The 17,810-nt window shown below is 36.7% G+C and overlaps 1 protein-coding gene across 14 annotated transcripts in view; it reads left to right on the top strand.

The window, feature by feature from the left end:
• The window catches only part of map3k7 (mitogen-activated protein kinase kinase kinase 7), a 116,907-nt gene extending 102,233 nt beyond the window's left edge, over positions 1-14,674 (top strand). For 9 of the 14 annotated variants that reach the window (XM_069887090.1, XM_069887079.1, XM_069887081.1 and 6 more), the window contains 5 exons: positions 1,128-1,195; positions 3,080-3,194; positions 9,612-9,673; positions 10,395-10,510; positions 12,869-14,674. In XM_069887090.1, the coding sequence (XP_069743191.1) occupies positions 1,128-1,195; positions 3,080-3,194; positions 9,612-9,673; positions 10,395-10,510; positions 12,869-13,049 (542 nt within the window). In that variant the 3' untranslated portion in view covers positions 13,050-14,674. The remainder of the gene's footprint in view (positions 1-1,127; positions 1,196-3,079; positions 3,195-9,611; positions 9,674-10,394; positions 10,511-12,868) is intronic. The other 5 variants (XM_069887083.1, XM_069887080.1, XM_069887082.1 and 2 more) reach the window with 1 other exon arrangement.
• The last annotated feature ends 3,136 nt before the right edge of the window (positions 14,675-17,810 follow it).

The raw sequence follows: 17,810 nt of genomic DNA, 5'->3' as shown, positions 1-17,810 counted from the left end.
AGAAAAACAGGATTTTTAAAAAAAATATTGTGCAAAAGAAACAAGGACAAGTTAAAATGCATATCCTTGCTCAAAGCCTCCAGCTCATTGTTTTAAAAAAATGACCAAAATCCCTCATAGTTTAAAGCAACGTTAAGTCTTTGATTGTCATGTCTCAACTTGACTGTCAATTCCCAAAAAAAACTCTTCTGGTGATCCAAATTGACAGCCATTTGGTACTGTCTGTCAATTTATGTTTACCAATTAAAACCCTGCACCCTGAGAAACTACATGATATTCAGATGCCACTACAGAATTTGGAGTGATTATGGTTTGTTTGGCCATAAACCACACTGTCGGCAGTTTGTTACCTGACAAGGCAGGGTGAATATAAAGTTGTGGCATTTGTTTTAGCTCAAGAGTTGTAGTAAATACACTAGCAAGCAACATTTAGGTTTGCAGCTACTTAATATGCGAAAGACAAATTAATAGATACTGAGAAAATACTTGCATATTTAAAGGAGTATTCTATTAATAGTCTGGGTGATTTTTTTTAAAAGTTAGACACTGCCAGAAATTTTATCGCAAAATCAATTTTGTCTTACCTTTACACTGGGAAAGTATAACAAGAATAGAAGAATAGAAGTCTAAGAGTAAAGAAGCAATAATGTCAGCAGTCCTGTTCTTGCAAATCATCACGTAAGAGTCCTTAAATAGTTGCCATAATCAACACTAGTCTCCTGCATATGGTCTCTCAAAGCTTGTGACAAAAAATGGTGAAGAGATTGAAGTAGCTATTCATGTGGGAGGAGTGGTCACTAGATTAGACTTAGTTATGTTGGCAACAACACTATGCTCCTAGTTAGAACACTGCAGCTGCCTCTCTCCTCTCTTTCGCTCTCTCCCACCCATCTCTCCCCCTCTTTCTCCCCCCCCCCCCTTCTCTCCCCATCTCCCCCCCTCGGCCCCATCTCCCCCCTCGGCCTCTCTCTCCCCCTCCCCCTCTCTCTTTCCCTCCCTCCCTCTCTCTTTCCCTCCCTCTCTCTTTCCCTCCCTCCCTCTCTCTTTCCCCTCTCTGAAATCCACCAGCAGCAGGTTGCGTTTGAACTCTTGCTCTCAAACCATTATTGTCTTTTTCTTTTGCTCAGCAGGCAATGAACAACAAAGACGCAGGTCGATTCAGGACTTAACAATTGTTGGAACTGAGTCTAACCAGGTAAGACTTACCGATTGTGAATATAATCCTAAAACATGCAATTATTCTAACAATTTAGAACATTTTGAAATGTTGGATAATGGTATAAAGAAGGCTTTTTGTGTATTTAAAAGGGAGTATGGTAGAAAAACATTGACTTGTTATTATTAACAAATTCACCAGGTGCTTGATTGTGTGTAAATTAGTAATAAGCGACAGATTCGATTATTATGAAGAGAAAATGATAAATTAATATTTTTAAGCAGAAAAGGATGTATGACAATTAAGTTCATTAATTCATCATTTGAGTTCCTTTATCTTATCTATCCCATTTCTATACTTTTTGTCAGCTGGTGATGACTCTTCTAAGACAACAACTTCACTCTTAGACTTTTAAGAAATAGTATAAACAGATCTACAGGTGAATGAGGAAAATATATTGATTGAATCAAATTATATCCTTGCAACAGTTGAGCTCCATGGTAACATTGCTTAGGTTGTGGAAAGTAATCTTTTACTTTTCTCTTAATGTTGAACATTGCAAGTCTGATGTGCCACTTCAAGATCAATGATTGCTTGTTAAATGACATCAAATATATTATTCTAAGTTTTTAAAAAAATGTCTTGTCGCCCACCTCACACCCAACCCAAAATGTGAAGATTGAATTGAAACTGCTAAGTCCCCTCTTTACATCCCCACTCAACATAAACTGTGTATTTGGGCAGCAGGTCACTGTTAGGATGATAATCAACCAGCAAAATAACATCGAAAACATGTACCATCATATGACAAGCTTTGATTCGTTGGATGATTTTTGCAATGTATTGTAGTTTTTTTTTTATATAGTATACTTTTACTTGGTAAACTAAGCTGAAAAATTTGAAATTTTGTGTTTAAGAAAGTGATAAATATTTTTTACTACTTCCCATCTATCTAAAAGTATTAATTTCAAAGGCACAAATTACTCTTATCCAAATAATTGAAATTACTGATTCATTGTGGCTGATTTTATGTTAAGTTTAATTAAAATGCAAAGAGGTGGAAAGAATTCAACATGTTTTGAATATCACAGTCCATGATTTTGTATATTTCTCTGTGAAATTGGACACTATTCATGTATTCCAAGAAATGAATAGACAAGACAGTTACTCTGGTAAAAAATATTATCAGACCAGATTTGCTAATACATCTGCATCCACCAGGGGTCACCAGATAGCCATCAGGAACAAATGACCTGGCTAAATTTCTTTATCATAATGATATTGAGGTTAATTGTTCTAGCTTTCCTTCTACGATTCCACAGTTCATCAATAGAAGAACTATAAACTTAGCAAGATAATGAAGTTGGCACTCTCCTAGCTTGAATGTCTCAGTCACTGGTTATACTGAGTGTGTTCCACAGAAAAGGTTTATTGTGCAGTTTTTAAGTTATTCAGAAATCAAAAGATAATAGTTCTAATATTTCTTCTGTCACATTTTCTAACTCCAGGTTTTTGCTATTTCCTGACCACTGCCCCATCTCTATTAACTTTTGTAACACATGCTGTAAATTAGAGTGACACTTACTGGTTACTATCACATAGAATAACTTTTATTGAAATAAAAGTTAGTAGCGAAATAAAAGTTAATTTCCCATAATGGAAATTTATTTTCATGGATATTTTTTAACCAAGTGGTAAAATCTGGTCAGATTTTATATTTACTTGAATCTTTCAGAATAGCTAAAACTTGTTTTGAGTGATTCAAACACAACTCTACTAACTTTTAAGAGCTCCAGTATGTCAAAATATCACTGGTCATCTGACATTGTGATAGTTATTTTTTTTAAACTGGTCAAATGTTATAATAAATATGATTAATTCAAACAAAGTTATAAGAAATTTTATTCCATTTCTCACATCCAGGGCAGCAGAAATAGCAGCCGCTCGTCTAGTCCAAGTGTGAGAATGATTACTGCCACAGGAAATCCTTCTGAGAAAACTACTCGCAACTATGCATGGACACCAGATGAATTAGCAGGTTTGTTATGGGTTTTGTTCTAAACAGTCCAATATGTGGGATGGAATTGTCCTGGGAGAAACAGCAGAGGGGAAATAAAAAAAAGAACTAAGTTTAACTTCAAACTGTAGTTGGATGTATAGGGGCACATAACAAATACATAACACGTGATAACCACATATTCTTTGAAGGTTTGTCTCAAATATACATCTATACGTTACAGTACAACTCTTTCATGCACTTCCCGCGTAGTCCTCAGAGTCCTACTTTTGTCACAAATGCCGTTGTTCTGTTTCAAGTGTATTGTAGTGCAGGACGCCCCCCCCCCCACCCCCACCCCCACCCCCACCCCCAACCTCTTCCTCACCTTCACTCGTGTGAATGACAGCCTCAATCCTTGGGGTCCCACCAACCCTTTGCCAGCAATTCAATTAAAAATGCCCTTTCCACTCACTACATAGCAATGTAGTTAGGGTGACATTGATGAAACCAGTGCAAGTATTAGAGATGATTTAAAGCTGACTAAAGCCCATAACCATTTATGTTCATCTTTTATACCTGTTCAGGATTCTATTTGCCCAGATTGAACACTGTCTGCAGAATTGGCATGCTGCCATGTTGGAATTGTGAGATTCAGCTAATTTCTTTGGTTCAGGAAAAATCTTTAAATTGTATATTTTCATGCACAGTCATACATAAGTATTTTAAGTGCATATCAATGATATTAAATTGTATTATTTATTCCAAGGGGACTGGTAATCTCAGTAAGTATTAGTTTTGCCTGTCACCCCATTAGCAGCTGCATTAATAAAACTGAACCAGATACCCACACAAACACTTCAATTAATGCTTTTTTAACTAAAGTAAAATAATTGCATTAAATTATTATGTAGAGATTGCTGGTTCATAGAAGATCTTATATTTACATAAATTGCACTACTATTTTGAACTAGAACTAACCACTGTAATTTCAAGCATACTTTGGGCATAGTTTCCCAAGTGTGTTTAAAGCAGAAATTCAAGACCCAGACTGTAATGCAAGCAGTATGACAAGAGGAAGTAATTAAGTATAACCTTACAATAGTGCAGACATAAAACATACACTACAGCGCAGTGTGGGCCCTTCAGTACATGATGTTGTGCTGACCTATATAAACCTATTCCAGCATTAATCTAACTCTTACCAAGCTTACAGCCTATAACCCTCTTTTTTCTTTTTACATTCATGTGCCTGTCAAAGTATAGCCGCTGGCAAACCTTCTTTGTGATTGCATCATCATGGACAGATCCTTTGAGATGTTGACACCCAGGAATTTGAAGCTCTTGACTCTCTCCACTCGATGAGATCAGGCCTGTGTTCCCCTGACTCCCTCCTGAAGTCCACAATCATCTCCTTGGTTTTGCTAGCATTGAGCACAAGGTGGTTGTTGTGACACCTCTCAAAGAGCTGCTCCATCTCCCTCCTGCACACTTCCTCATTGCCGTTTGTGATTCTACTGACAACTGTGGTGTCATCGGCAAACTTGTAGATAACATTAGAACTGTACCTGACCACATAGTCATGGTGTATAATGAGCAGAGCAGTGGGTGGATAATAAGTGAGGAGGAGATGTTATTTCCAATTCATATTGACTGTGGTCTTCCGATGAGAAAGTCAAGAATCCAGTGGTTTAATGGGTACAGAGACCTAGAGTTTGTAGCTTCTTAACCAGCACTAAGGGAATAATGGTATTGAACGCCAAGCTGTAGTCAATGAAGAGCCACCGTATGCTGTTTTCGAGGTAATCCGGAGCTGAGTGGAGAGTCAACAATGTTGCATCTGCTGTGGAGCAATTGTGACAATAGGCGAATTGCAGTGCGGCCAGATCTTTGCTTAGGTATGTGTTACCATGCTGTATGTCTAAATTAAATTTTAATTTTAATAATTATTTATTCAAACATGAGGCCTTCAGGGAGCATGACAGAGGAGATGATGAGATGTTTTCACTAATGAGAGATGCTTTCCGTGATCTGCAAAATAAAGCCAGCTTCTGGCATCACTATGCTATTAAAAACTATTTCTTCATCTTTTACACTCCTTTTTCCCCCACACATTTCCAACAAGTGCAAGATGTTAATTCTGAATTTGTCAAAAAAAAGGAGAATATCTTTTCAACACACAAAATGCTGGAGGAGCTCAATGGGCCAATAGATGGTCAACGTTTCAGGCTAAAACCCTTGATGAGGAAAAACATCTTTTGATTGTTTCCCTCCCATTATCCCATGAAGCCAAAAATGGATTTTCCTTAACCACACTTGATCTTGTATCTAAATTCCCGTTCTTTCTCCCTTTATACCCAGCACTATTTTCACTATAGTCTCCAACCTTTTTTTTGTTGACTCCCAAATTCATGTTCAACAAACAAGTTGTTGCCTTAAAACACCTCTAGAAGAAGTTCAAAATAGTATCCCAAGTGACTCTGAATGTTAAAACTATTCTTTCTCATCCTCCACTGTCCAGTTGAGGCCTTTTGAAAGAACATCTTCCTTCAGCTGGGTGGGATCATTCTAACCTAAGTATATTTTTATTTTCTCATCATGGTAGAGAAATGGCTTCCTTTCCCATACTTTCAGAGTTATCTCAGGTGTATTGCAAGGATAAATCCATTGAACTTGCTTATTTCACATTAACATATTAGTGATGGAAATTCAAGTGCAGAAAGCTGGTATGAAACAACTAGATCTTTGTAAAATACCATTTGATTATTGAAGGATAAGCAAGGCCATGTTAAACAAAGGGCTCAGATGCAAAATGTGGTTATCTTTTACTTTCTATGGATGCTGCATAACCTGATCAGAGCCAAAACATTGGTCACCTTTTATTTCCTATGGATGTTGCATGACCTGCTGAGTTTCTCCAGTTCTTTTGTATTTTGCATTTGATCACTGATTTTCGGAAAGCTAAATATTCTCTTATCGCTTGGTGTCTGACACTAATTAAAATGATGCAAAAACTGCTAAATATCATCCAAATTTTTACTCAGCATGCTGTAGAAGAGAATAAAACTTTTGGGAGATTTGCTCATCAGGTGGTGAAGGCATTCCTGTTTGCTTGTCCTGAACTCTACGTCAGGACTTTCCATCATGTGGCAGTTCAAAATAGCATCTGAATGAGTTGTAAAGTGGAACTTTCAGAGGACAGGCTGTATTGGTTTTACAGCTGAAGTGGAGGAAATTATCCATTGCAGAGTTCTGACACAAAAATAGAAAAATCTTTTGTAATTCATTTTTGCTGCAACAAAGGACATCACCCCAAATTTTCTGAGAGCCAAAAGTGTGAAGTCCTCTGTCATCAAAATCAATACTCTATCTTTTCTCTGCAACTCCTTCTTCCCCACCAACTTTTCAAGCTCTCTGCTCTCCTCATACTACACATTTGAATTTCACCAATTTTCATGGCTGCACCCTTCACCATCCAGTTTTTAGTTGTTTTGCATCTAAACTGTGAATTTCTTCAACCTCTCTTGTCTTTCTATTCTGTAGGTTCCCATGAAATCCATCTCTATAGTCAAGATTTTATATATCAAATCAGTGAAGTGCCTTGGGATAGCTTATTACATTGACAATACGAGATAAATGTTGATTGTTGTTGCCTTCATTAATGATATTCATGCAATTATTGACAGGTCAAGGGCCATAAACTAATTTGAATTTAAATTGAGTTCAAATAATTGCACCAGCTGAAAGTAATCAGACCAGTAAGTGGTTTCAATTGGTCATGAGCCGAGTATACAAATAGTGGATCAATTGACTGAATTTTTACTCTTTTAAGGTGAATTAAGTGTAGGATCAATATGCAAAAGACATGGGTTTTGGAGTGACCTCTATCAATGCAGCTTCAGTCATTAACAATGGGTTAATGTACCTGTGCTTGAAAATCTGGTGCAGTGTGGTAAATACAATGGAATGTGTGTAATTGGCAGAGACCCACCATGTAAACTAATGTTCAAGACTGAGTTGAGGTCAAATTTCTTCATGCAGAGGGTAATGAAACTTTGGAGTTCATTAATGAAGAGGGCTATAGAGACTCAGCCACTGAATATACACAGGATAGATTCCTTTGGCTTTGCTTCACGGATGAAGATTTATGTCCACGTCAGCTGCAGGCTCGTTTGTGGCTGACAAGTCCGATGCGGGACAGGCAGACACGGTTGCAGGGGAAAATTGGTTGGTTGGGGTTGGGATAGATTGGAGTGTTAAAGAAATTAAAGGTGTGGGATTTATGCAGGGAAGTGATGCTGAGATAAAAGATCATCCCTGAATGTCACTGCAAGATGGAACGGGTGGGGATGGGTGTAGGTGAATTGGGTGGCATAGGCTCAAGGGCCAAAATGACCTGTACATTTCTTTGGATACATTTCTGACAATGGTGAAACAATCAAAACTTCAAATCCTTGGTACTTTACATTTGGTAATATAATTTAAACACTATTGATGTTTGCAATTAAGCTACTAGCCTGTTGTGAGATACTCCACAAGGATTTTATTGTGCACTTGATTAAGTTAACTCTGTCAAGAACTAATGGAATTAAGCTGCTGGAGTTGAACAAGAAAGTCTGCAGACACTTGGGTTGTATACAATACCCAAATTTGCTGGAGAAATTCAGGAGGTCATGCAGCATTATCAAAAGTAAAGGGTAGCCAAGGTTTTGGGCCTGAGCAGAATAAACTGTTGTTTGTATACTGGAAACATCGGTCAACAGAAAACACCAGATAATATATTGTGATTGAGGCTGCTGTATTGTTGATTTTAAATCATCTATCCATTTCAATTTCACAATCATTTATAAATTATTAAAGAAAAAAGGAGTTTGTGATGTGCTATAGGTATGCAGTTGAATAGTTATGTGCCACATTGCCTTTTTGTTTAATTAGGCTGCCTTCCCTGCACATACTTTGGTGCAACAGATAAATTAGGACTAATTATCCAGAAATCAAAGGTGAAATCTCACCAGAAAAGTTGTGAAATTAAAATTTGGTTAATAATCTGGCATTTGGGGGGAAAAAAAACTAAAATATAAGTAATGATATATATGGTTAACTAACAGGAGGAGTAGGCTTTGATCTTAGAGCTGGGCTCAATCATTTATCAAAATAATGATGGCCAAAAATTTCCAGGTTGTTCTAGGTTGCTCACTGTGGTCCTTCATGGAGGAGAATCTGCAAGCTGCATCCTGGCTGGTCTATATGTAACTCCAGATTCACAAATGGGCTAGCAAACCACTCAGTTCTTGGGCATTGAGGGTTGGGGAATAAGTAAATGCTGATATTTCAAGCAATTTCCAGATCCCTGAAAAGTGAATAAAAAGCTAAATGCAAGATACTGCAATTCAGAGACTAAACACAATCTGCTGGAGGTACTCAGCAAGTTGAGTGACACTGGAACGGTTGCTGTTTTAGGCTGGAATCCCTCATCAAGGTTGAATCGTGATGAAGAGCTGTAACTAAAACATGAACCATTATTTTTCTTCCACTGATGTTGCTCAACCTGTTGAGTTCCCCCAGCAGATTGTGTTTAGCTTTAGATTCCATTATATGCAGTCTACTGTAGTTCAGATATTGACGATATAATTTGTCCTCTTGTGATCTTAGTTGACTTTGGAAAATATTTAAGAAAATTAATAGAATAGTGAATTACACAACCAAAATGATAGCAAATCAACTCAAATAATTTCTTAATTGTATAGCAACATAACTTCAGCTTGCATGCTGTAGTGGGTGTAGTTAATTGGATCCAAAAAATGGCATTGAATTGAGGCAGTTTTGTTCATAACAGCCACAATCTGATGCAGAATTCATGAAATAATTTAAGAAATTATTATTAACAGCTATTTTTTTCATACCTTAAGTGTCATCTTATTTTTTAAAGCTCACAACATTATGAACTCTTTGGCTGGGACAGGAAACAATGTTACCAATGTTGATCTAAGATGAGTCAGTATATGGTGATCAATTGATCACCTTCAATTGTATTCCCATTCCCTGCCCTGCTGGTACCACTGCTGCTGAGTTGCCATCTGAAAGCAAGATCATGTCCTATCTTGGTAAAAATCCACCTACCACTTGCATGCAAAAGTCGTGAATTATAATGACTGTAACTCCATCATGTGTGCATCTCTTCTGAAATGTGAAGTTCCAAGGTAAAGCTTAAGTAATGAAGAAAACATATGAGAAAAATCTGTCCTCACTTACTGAATCTATAGATAGCAGAAATCCACTTGAACAAACAGCTGGTCTGTTGAACTTGCTTTATAAATGATGTTCTTTACCAGACTAAGCAAGCAGCTGCCTTCAGACAGCTGGACTTTGACAAGATTTGAAGTCAGTTCCCATAAATAAACATAACAAAATATATGTAACCTAATAATTTGAGTTAATGCTCTAACAATTACTTTCCAGATACAAATGGTTCTGATAACTCTATTCCAATGGCATATCTAACACTGGATCACCAGTTACAGGTAAGAATGCCACTGTTTTCATTGAGTATTTCTCAGTATTTAAAATAATCATTGCGAAGTTTATTTGAATGGCTGGTACTTATGTATAGAATGCTTCTCTCAAGGAAATAATATGTACTAGTTCATGCAGTGAATATGCAGTTGGATACATGTTCTTATAACAAAGATAAGGCTTTATATTCTCTAAATGGCCTGTGTCCACTTTGAAATGTTGGTGACTGCAGACAAGGGGAATTTGTCAAGCACTTGTTTCAGCTGTTATCTTGGCAATAAGGACAGAAAATGCTAGAAGTGCTCAGCTGGTCAAGCATTATCTGTAGAGAAAGAATTCAAGTTAATATTTAAGTTTCATGTGTTTGCTTCCATGGAAGTTTCTGATACTGAGAGCAGGAATATAGTTTTGTTTATTGATTGATTAGGTTCAAAGGTATGTGAAATTATCCTTCCACTTCCACAAAATTGGCGGGTGCCTTTTCCACATCTCTGCCTGTGTATTGATGCAGTTAATAATTTAGTAAATATTGCCTTGTTCTTATCTGTTCTTCCACAATGTTCTTTGAATATAAGCCTGAAAATCTATTATTTCCTGATAATCTGGATAAACCCTACAGTATTTAGTTTTCAAAATATGTTTTTGATTAAATTCTTTAATCAATTTTAATTTGATTATTAAACATGATTTAGTACAGTTTTCATTTGTGACATTTACATTTTTCTACAGCCACTAGCTCCATGTCCAAACTCCAAAGAATCCATGTCTGTATTTGAGCAGCATTGCAAAATGGCTCAGGAATACCTGAAAGTTCAAACTGAAATAGCATTGTTACTACAGAGAAAGTAAGTGAAAGTTACTTGTATTTTCCTTGTTGTACAAGGAGTTTAAATTAACATGTCAAACCTGCAGATTTTGCTGTTGTTAGAGTATCTGATAATGCTGTATTATTTCAGAGTATTTCTAAGAGAAAGAAGTAACAACAAGAAAATCACTTGGTACATGTGTCTGTCAGTTTTTCTTTTGTGCTTGGGATGTTGTCATCAAGGCTAATCCTTGTGTCTTGAGAAGTAAGTGGCAGACAAGCCATAAGAGCAAGGGAGAGATTGAATATTTCAATCATTTCCAAATCCAGGGGCTTGCCTCTTTTCCAGAGTTCTTCAAAGTTACTTCAAGAGCAACCCTCTAACACAAATTCTCACGAAGGACAAAAATAGCAATTATGAAAGAAACCCATTATTGTGGTAATGGTGTTGTAACAGTTGTATTAATCCAGGAATATTGGCCATGACCAAGGAATAGCAGTGTCACCGTGCAATATAAATGGGTTGAGTATTGCGATAAAATGTTAAAGGATTATAGTGAGGGAAAGTGTGAGGTTTTCCATTTTGGAAGGAATTTTGAAAAGCTAATTATTTAAATTCAAGCCCGCCAGTTCCAGTAATATTCTCTTGAATCTTTTATTCATCCTTTGAGCTGAATTGTATCTTTCTTATAACTGGGTGACCAAAACTGTGCATAATACTCCAAATGTGCAGTCTCACAAATGTCATAACCTCCCTGCTCCTGGACTCAATGCCCTAATGGATGAAGGTGAGCGAGCCAAATGCCTTCTTCACCATCCTGTTGCCACTTTCATAGAATTAACTACCTGATTCCCTAAGTCTCTCTGTTCTGTAATGCTGTCCAGGGCCCGACCATTCACCGTGTAATTCCTGCCCTGGTTTAAACTGCCAAAGTGCAATGCCTTGCACTGGTCCAAATTAAATATCATTCATTGACCCATTTTCCTGACATAGTCTGATTTAACCTTCTTCACTGTCAACAATACCACGAATTGGGATGTAATTTGCAAACATTAATTATGCTAATTTCATTGTCATCCAAGTTTTTATCATCGATGAAAAGCAACAGTGAACCCAGCACCAATCCCTGCGGCACATCCCTGGTAACAGACCTCCGATGCAAGGAACAACTGTCTACCAACACACTCAATCTCTTACCATTAATCTTGTATCCAGTTAGTCAGGTCACTCTGGATCTGATCTTCTGGACCAGCATATCATGCAGGACCCTGTCAAGGCCTCGCTCAAGTCCATGTAAACTATGTCTAGTGCTCATCAACATTCTTCGTCAATTCTTAAAAAAACATGCTGCCTATCCTTAATAAATCCTAAGCTTTCCAATACATGTGGATCCCCACCAGTAACATGCCCATGACTGTCAAACTCATCAGTCTGTGGTTCCCTGGATTATACTTGCAGCCTATTGTAAAGAGAGGCACAATATGAGCAAACCTCAATTCTTCAGGCACCTCACTTGTGTCTAATAATGATTCAAATATCTCTGGTCTCCTGTCATTTCTTTTCCCTAGATACCCAGATTTTCTGAGGATATACTTCATTAAGCCCCAATTAATTTATCTCCTGCACCTACTCTTCTGTAATCCGGATTCTCTTCAAGACATCGCTGTTTACTTTCCCATGGTTCCTAGTCTCCACGTCTTTCTCCACAGTAAATACAGATGAGAAATACTTGTTTAGGAACTCAGCCATTTCTTTCCTGTGGCTCCACACGTAGATGACGTTGATCTTTAAGACCCATATTCTCTATTCTAGTTACTGTTACCTTTAATATTCTTATGGAATCTCTTTGGATTCTCTTTAACCTTATCTGCCTGATATGCCTTGCACACCTTTTTTGCCTTCCTTATTTTCCTCTTGAGGGAACCTATACATCTCAAAGGATTCAGCATAGTCTCAGGAGTCTGAAAGACATGCAGAATCTCTCTGGACTCAATAAATGAAGAGAGTACAATGAAATTTCAGGTGAGAGAATGATGAGCTAAGAATGAAGTTGAAATCATCTTGATTTCCTATCCTATTTCCAAACAAAGTTCTGTTTGTTCTTACCTGGTTGAACAAATCCTCAATTTTGATATTCTTGTCTTTATTTGAGAAATACCTTCACAGCTTTGCCTTCCTTTCAGACTAGTATATTTGTGTTGCACCAGACAGACCTCTTTCATGCCTCTAAATAATTTATTTCCTGTTGCTGAGATCCTAAACTTTGGAATATTCTCCCTGATATCATCCCAGTAAATTTCATCTGCATCCTCTCTCTCTAATTCAGAGCATATTTTGTAGTCCGGTGTTATCATGTGTGGAGTTAGGTAATGTTTTAAAAATTGATGCAAATTACAGGCAAGAATTAATAGCAGAACTGGACCAGGATGAAAAAGATCAACAGAATACCTCCCGACTGGTTCAAGAACATAAGAAACTTTTGGAAGAAAACAAAAGCTTATCTACATACTATCAAGAATGTAAGAAGCGGCTAGAATACATAAGAGCCCAGCAGCAGAAGCGGCAGGGCACATCCTGAGGCAATGGAATGTGTGGGCCCTTGTATCAATGCTACGTGCACGAGACTATTGCTTAGTTACACAAAGACTGATTTTTATTGGGAGATGACCTGCTCTGAATAACTTCATTCAGTGTTCGGGCCTCTCTGTTGTGTTCTGGAAGTGGATTTCTGTGCATCTCCATTGCAGCCTTGTACATCAGAAAAACATTGTCTTTAGTTGATTTTTTTTTTAAATAGGATAGTATTTAATTTCATTCCATGCATATTTTAGTTCAATCACCAATTAGATTTGAGAGATGTTTTAGATAAAATTGTGGCAATAAATTATTTGTAAGAAATTGCAATTCAGTTAACATGTTACAAGAAGGGAAGGGTATATCTAAACCAAAACAAACTGATGGTTGGGCCCGACATAATTCTTGCCTGTTATGGACTTGATTGCTGATAATGCTGGATGCTAATGTGCCTTGGAGGCTAGCAGCATTTTCCTCTGGTCGCCATACGTTAACTATAATATCCTTTAATTGGGACAGATCTACAGTAACTGTAGCTGTCCAGAGCTCTATGCTAATTAAAAAAAGGGTCCTCTGGCTGGATATTTTTGAAAGTTCTGAAAGCATCCAGTAGTATTAATCTCTGAGGTATTTGTAATGTAAATCAAATCAAGTGCATTGAGTGTAGCTATTCTAAACTCGTATTGCACAACCAGTTTGTCCGACAGAAGGAAAACTACCTTTTTTAAATTACAGAAGTTTTTATAAGCTGGAAAAACAATACCTTGATAGTTTTTTTCAAAGCTGATGCCACTACAGTACTCTCTGTTGTTCTCTGATATGGATGGTATGTGTCGTACAGCTTTAAGTTTAAATATATATAGATATATAGAGATATATATAGATATATATATCTATATATCAATATAGATATATAGATAGAATATTATGTTTAACATACCACTTATATTAGAAAGCTGAATCTGAAATAATAAAGTCATTGATGAAACATATGGGGTGATCCAGTATGCAGGGAACAGTACTACAATGCACTCAACCCACAATCATTCATTTCCTGTGTTTTCTGGGAGTATTGGATCACAGACCTATTCTTGTATGTTTTCATTTTATACTGTCCTAAGTAAGACTCTAAAATGTATGTGTAGATTTGTCCAAGAGAAGATTACAAATTTGCTCTCAATCAGCCTTTCTAAAGTTTCCTTTTATTTTATAATTAGCTACCACAAAATAAAATTTAAGTTTGAAACTATGTCCATGTAACAGAATGAACCTTAATAGAAGACAACAAGTTGTACAAATTGCACTTTATTTTTTTCTTAGCATGGAGCATTGGATGGGCTTACAGCCAGGCCAGATGGAGTTAACAGTACTGTAATTGTTTACATTCTCTAAATTACAATTGGCAGAGAATCTACAAAGGATTTGTTAATGCAACATAAGTGAAATGTTGGTTGTTTTGGTAGCCTGACCAGAACCTTGCGATTTGTGCTCAACCAGACACTTGCTCACTGTTAAGGGAGATTAAAATTCTGAAAGTTACAACCACAATTTCAAAGCAAGTATTTTTGTTAGAGATGGTATCCTTTTTGAAGGATGTATATAAGCTAGATTAAAACAATCAGATAAGAACTCATTGAGCAGTTTGTTTTACTTGTTTGGTTCAAAAGAAAGCTTGTCTTTTTGTTTAAATGTATTCACTCCAGTAAAAGGATAGTCATTGAGTTATAATCAGCTGTCTTGTTCAACAGTTGAATAAAACTTTAAGCCATTCTGTTAAGCCATGAGTACTGCACAAGCATATATGCATCAAAATATTAGGATTAGTTTTCTTGTTTGGTTTATTCCAATATGCGGTAACAAAAAAAAATTCTGTGCTTCTCCCTTTCCATATTTCGCTTGATTTTCATCATTGCAAAAAATTAGTGTTTGTAGATTTTATATGGAAAAACTTCAACTGATTCTGTAAAACAGTAACTGTATACAGGCAGTCCCCAGGTTATGAACAAAATCCATTCCTAAGTCTGTCTTTAAGTCAAATTTGTAGATAAGTTGGAACAGGTACATATGGTTCTTATTTAGCATCAGTTATAACTGTCAAATGTTTGTCTCCGTATACTATGCATATAAAACTACTGGATTCGATTTCTTGAAGTAGGCACACTCAAAATAGTGTTAACGGTAACTTGATCTGCCTTAAAATGGCAGATGCTGTTCTCATTTACTCGAGCCGACGCACCGGAAGCTGCGTCTAGTCCGTTCATAAGTACGAATTGTCCATAAGTTGGATGTTCAAAACCCGTGAACTGCCTGTACGCATTTATTTGAGAGTGGCTTATTTTGAATGGTATTTTGTAGGTCAAAGTTTTTTTTTCCCCCACAGTGGGTTGGGTTAAATTATAATGTTCATTGGTCAACTGAACATTACTGACTGTCAATAGAAAGTTGAAATACTTCAACAAAATTAGTGGAGACTGCTTAGTGGACTATTTTTGTAACCATCTGTGAGAATTTAAAACAACAACCAACTGTGTGTTAAGTTTTGCACTTTTTAAATATTGAATAGGGTCCTTTCCCAGGGTCCTGAGAAGTTATGATTTTTCTCCTTGTATATCCTTCCAACCTGGTTATTTCTTTCTGCCAACGTATTGTTGTCTTTTTTTTAACTTGAAAAACACTCCAATCATTTATAAATTCTCCAGAATGGCATAGTACCATTGCTGACCAGTAACTGTGATCTTAAGTTCCCTAACAGGGTTGCACTGGGGATACTATGATTGGCAAGGGAGAGAAATCTCACTCTTACAGTCTATGCCAGAAAGATGTGCGGACATTGAGTCAGAATGGGATTGTTCTCCCACATTTGGATTGCTAGCTCGCAGCAGAAGTCCAGGATGAACAATGGTGATGTATGCAGGTTACTTGTGAGCTCTTGGCATTTGTAGAACTATGCATGAGATAGTGTAACTGAAAAAAAATTATATTAGTATACGATGGAGAAGGAATACAGGTGGACAAGGTGGGGGTAAAAACTTTAGAAAAGAGCTTTGTATAAAACATGGGCTGTGTATTTATTTAGGGATGAGGGCTCTATTTTAAGACATTTGCTGTTACTGAATATAAAAGATGAGTCCTCTGAAGAATACAAAGGAAAATAAAAGTTTAGAAAATTTTCATTTCCTTCAATCTAATGTGGTGCCTTAGATTTAATTAAGGATAAACTTATTTTAGCTAAGTTCCAAGTTCAGTTTTAAATATTTTAAGAAGGGTCTAAAATAATGCTTCAATTTTTTTTTGTCTCGAAACAAATTTGTTATCTGACATAAAAGAGAACAGGAATAATATCCTTTGTCATATAACTAATTCACAATGCCCTGCTTTATGCAAATTTTTGTGAAGTATTGTGAAAGTCTTCCAAATGAAAATAATCACTTAACAGCAAAATAACCAGGTTTGCATGAATAGGTTGAAAGAATTCCAAATAAATATACATTTGCTGTGCCTTTTGCAGAGCTTGCAGTGTTAAACATAATTTCAAACTACATAATTCAGCTGTATTCTCCATTTGAAAGCACTGTTGCCATATTTATGATTTTGCCAAATTACATGTATCTATTTCATATTACTTCAGTGCATCTAATAATTTGCATATTGGTTTCTTGAATTCCAAAGAAATTTTGGTACATCAACATTTAGTGAGTTTATTGTACACACAACTACAATGTACAGATGCACCAAAATTCTTGTGGCACCCAACTACGATAATATACATTAAATTACCATAGCATGCAAAGTCAGAAAAAAAAAATAATATAAAAGGATAGATTGATAAATATACACAGTTGCAGTTAGTGCAGGAAAAGGGAAGTGACATCTCAATACTGCATGCAGATCTTTTGGTAGTCCCAGTGTAGTTTATGGTTAGGTTTAGAGCATTACAGGGAGGTGCAAGATCTTGATAGCTGTTGGATAAAATTTGTTCTTGCACCCAGAGGTGTTGGACTTCAGGCTTCTGTGCCTTCTACTGAAGAGAGCAGTTGGACATACTTCATTTTGTTTGGGTATATTCATTTGGACAGACAGCAAAACTTTTTTTAACCATTGCTTACGTTTGTGTTATTTAAAACTTGGAATCTGACAGTCTCCACCTGGATACTGAATGCCCACAAAACTTTTCACCATAAATTTACTAACAAGAGGATTCCTATTCTTCACTGTGTAATTTATGCAACAATAAGTAGCTTTCTTTAGCAGATTCCACATCCAGATGAGGAGGCCAAATGCACTCCTAAAATTGAGCCTTGGGTTCATTTCCATTGATCTGGCAGCCTGTGAAGATCAAAAGGTAAGTCATCAATGATGCACTGTAGAAGTTTGTGCAACTACTTCTAACATAGCACTGCTCAACTAATTGAGAGCAAGAGTACTTTAATCAAGAAGTCCTGGTTTAATTGACTGCAACCAGCTACCTCGTCAACCTATTCTCCAGAGAGGGCCTCAAACAGAAGACAGACTCTTTGCTACTACAGGTAAGTGCCCTTTCTCCTTCATATATGGCACTGCCTGATAGATTTTTTATCAATTTGTTAATTGCATCTAGAGACAGAAGACATTGCAGATGCTGGAATATGGACCAAAAAAAACTGCTGCAATATTTCAGCAGGTCAAACAGCCTCTGCAATGATAACAGGGTTGGGTTTGGGGGGAGGGTAGGTTCAATGTTTCCAGACTGATGGAAGCTCTCAAACCAAAATGTCTTCAGTTCCTT

The sequence above is a fragment of the Narcine bancroftii genome, chromosome 6 (assembly GCF_036971445.1).
Source record: "Narcine bancroftii isolate sNarBan1 chromosome 6, sNarBan1.hap1, whole genome shotgun sequence".
NCBI classification, from domain to species: Eukaryota; Metazoa; Chordata; class Chondrichthyes; order Torpediniformes; family Narcinidae; genus Narcine; species Narcine bancroftii.
Note: the sequence above shows the minus strand (reverse complement) of the source record. Positions and strands in the feature narration are given on the sequence as shown.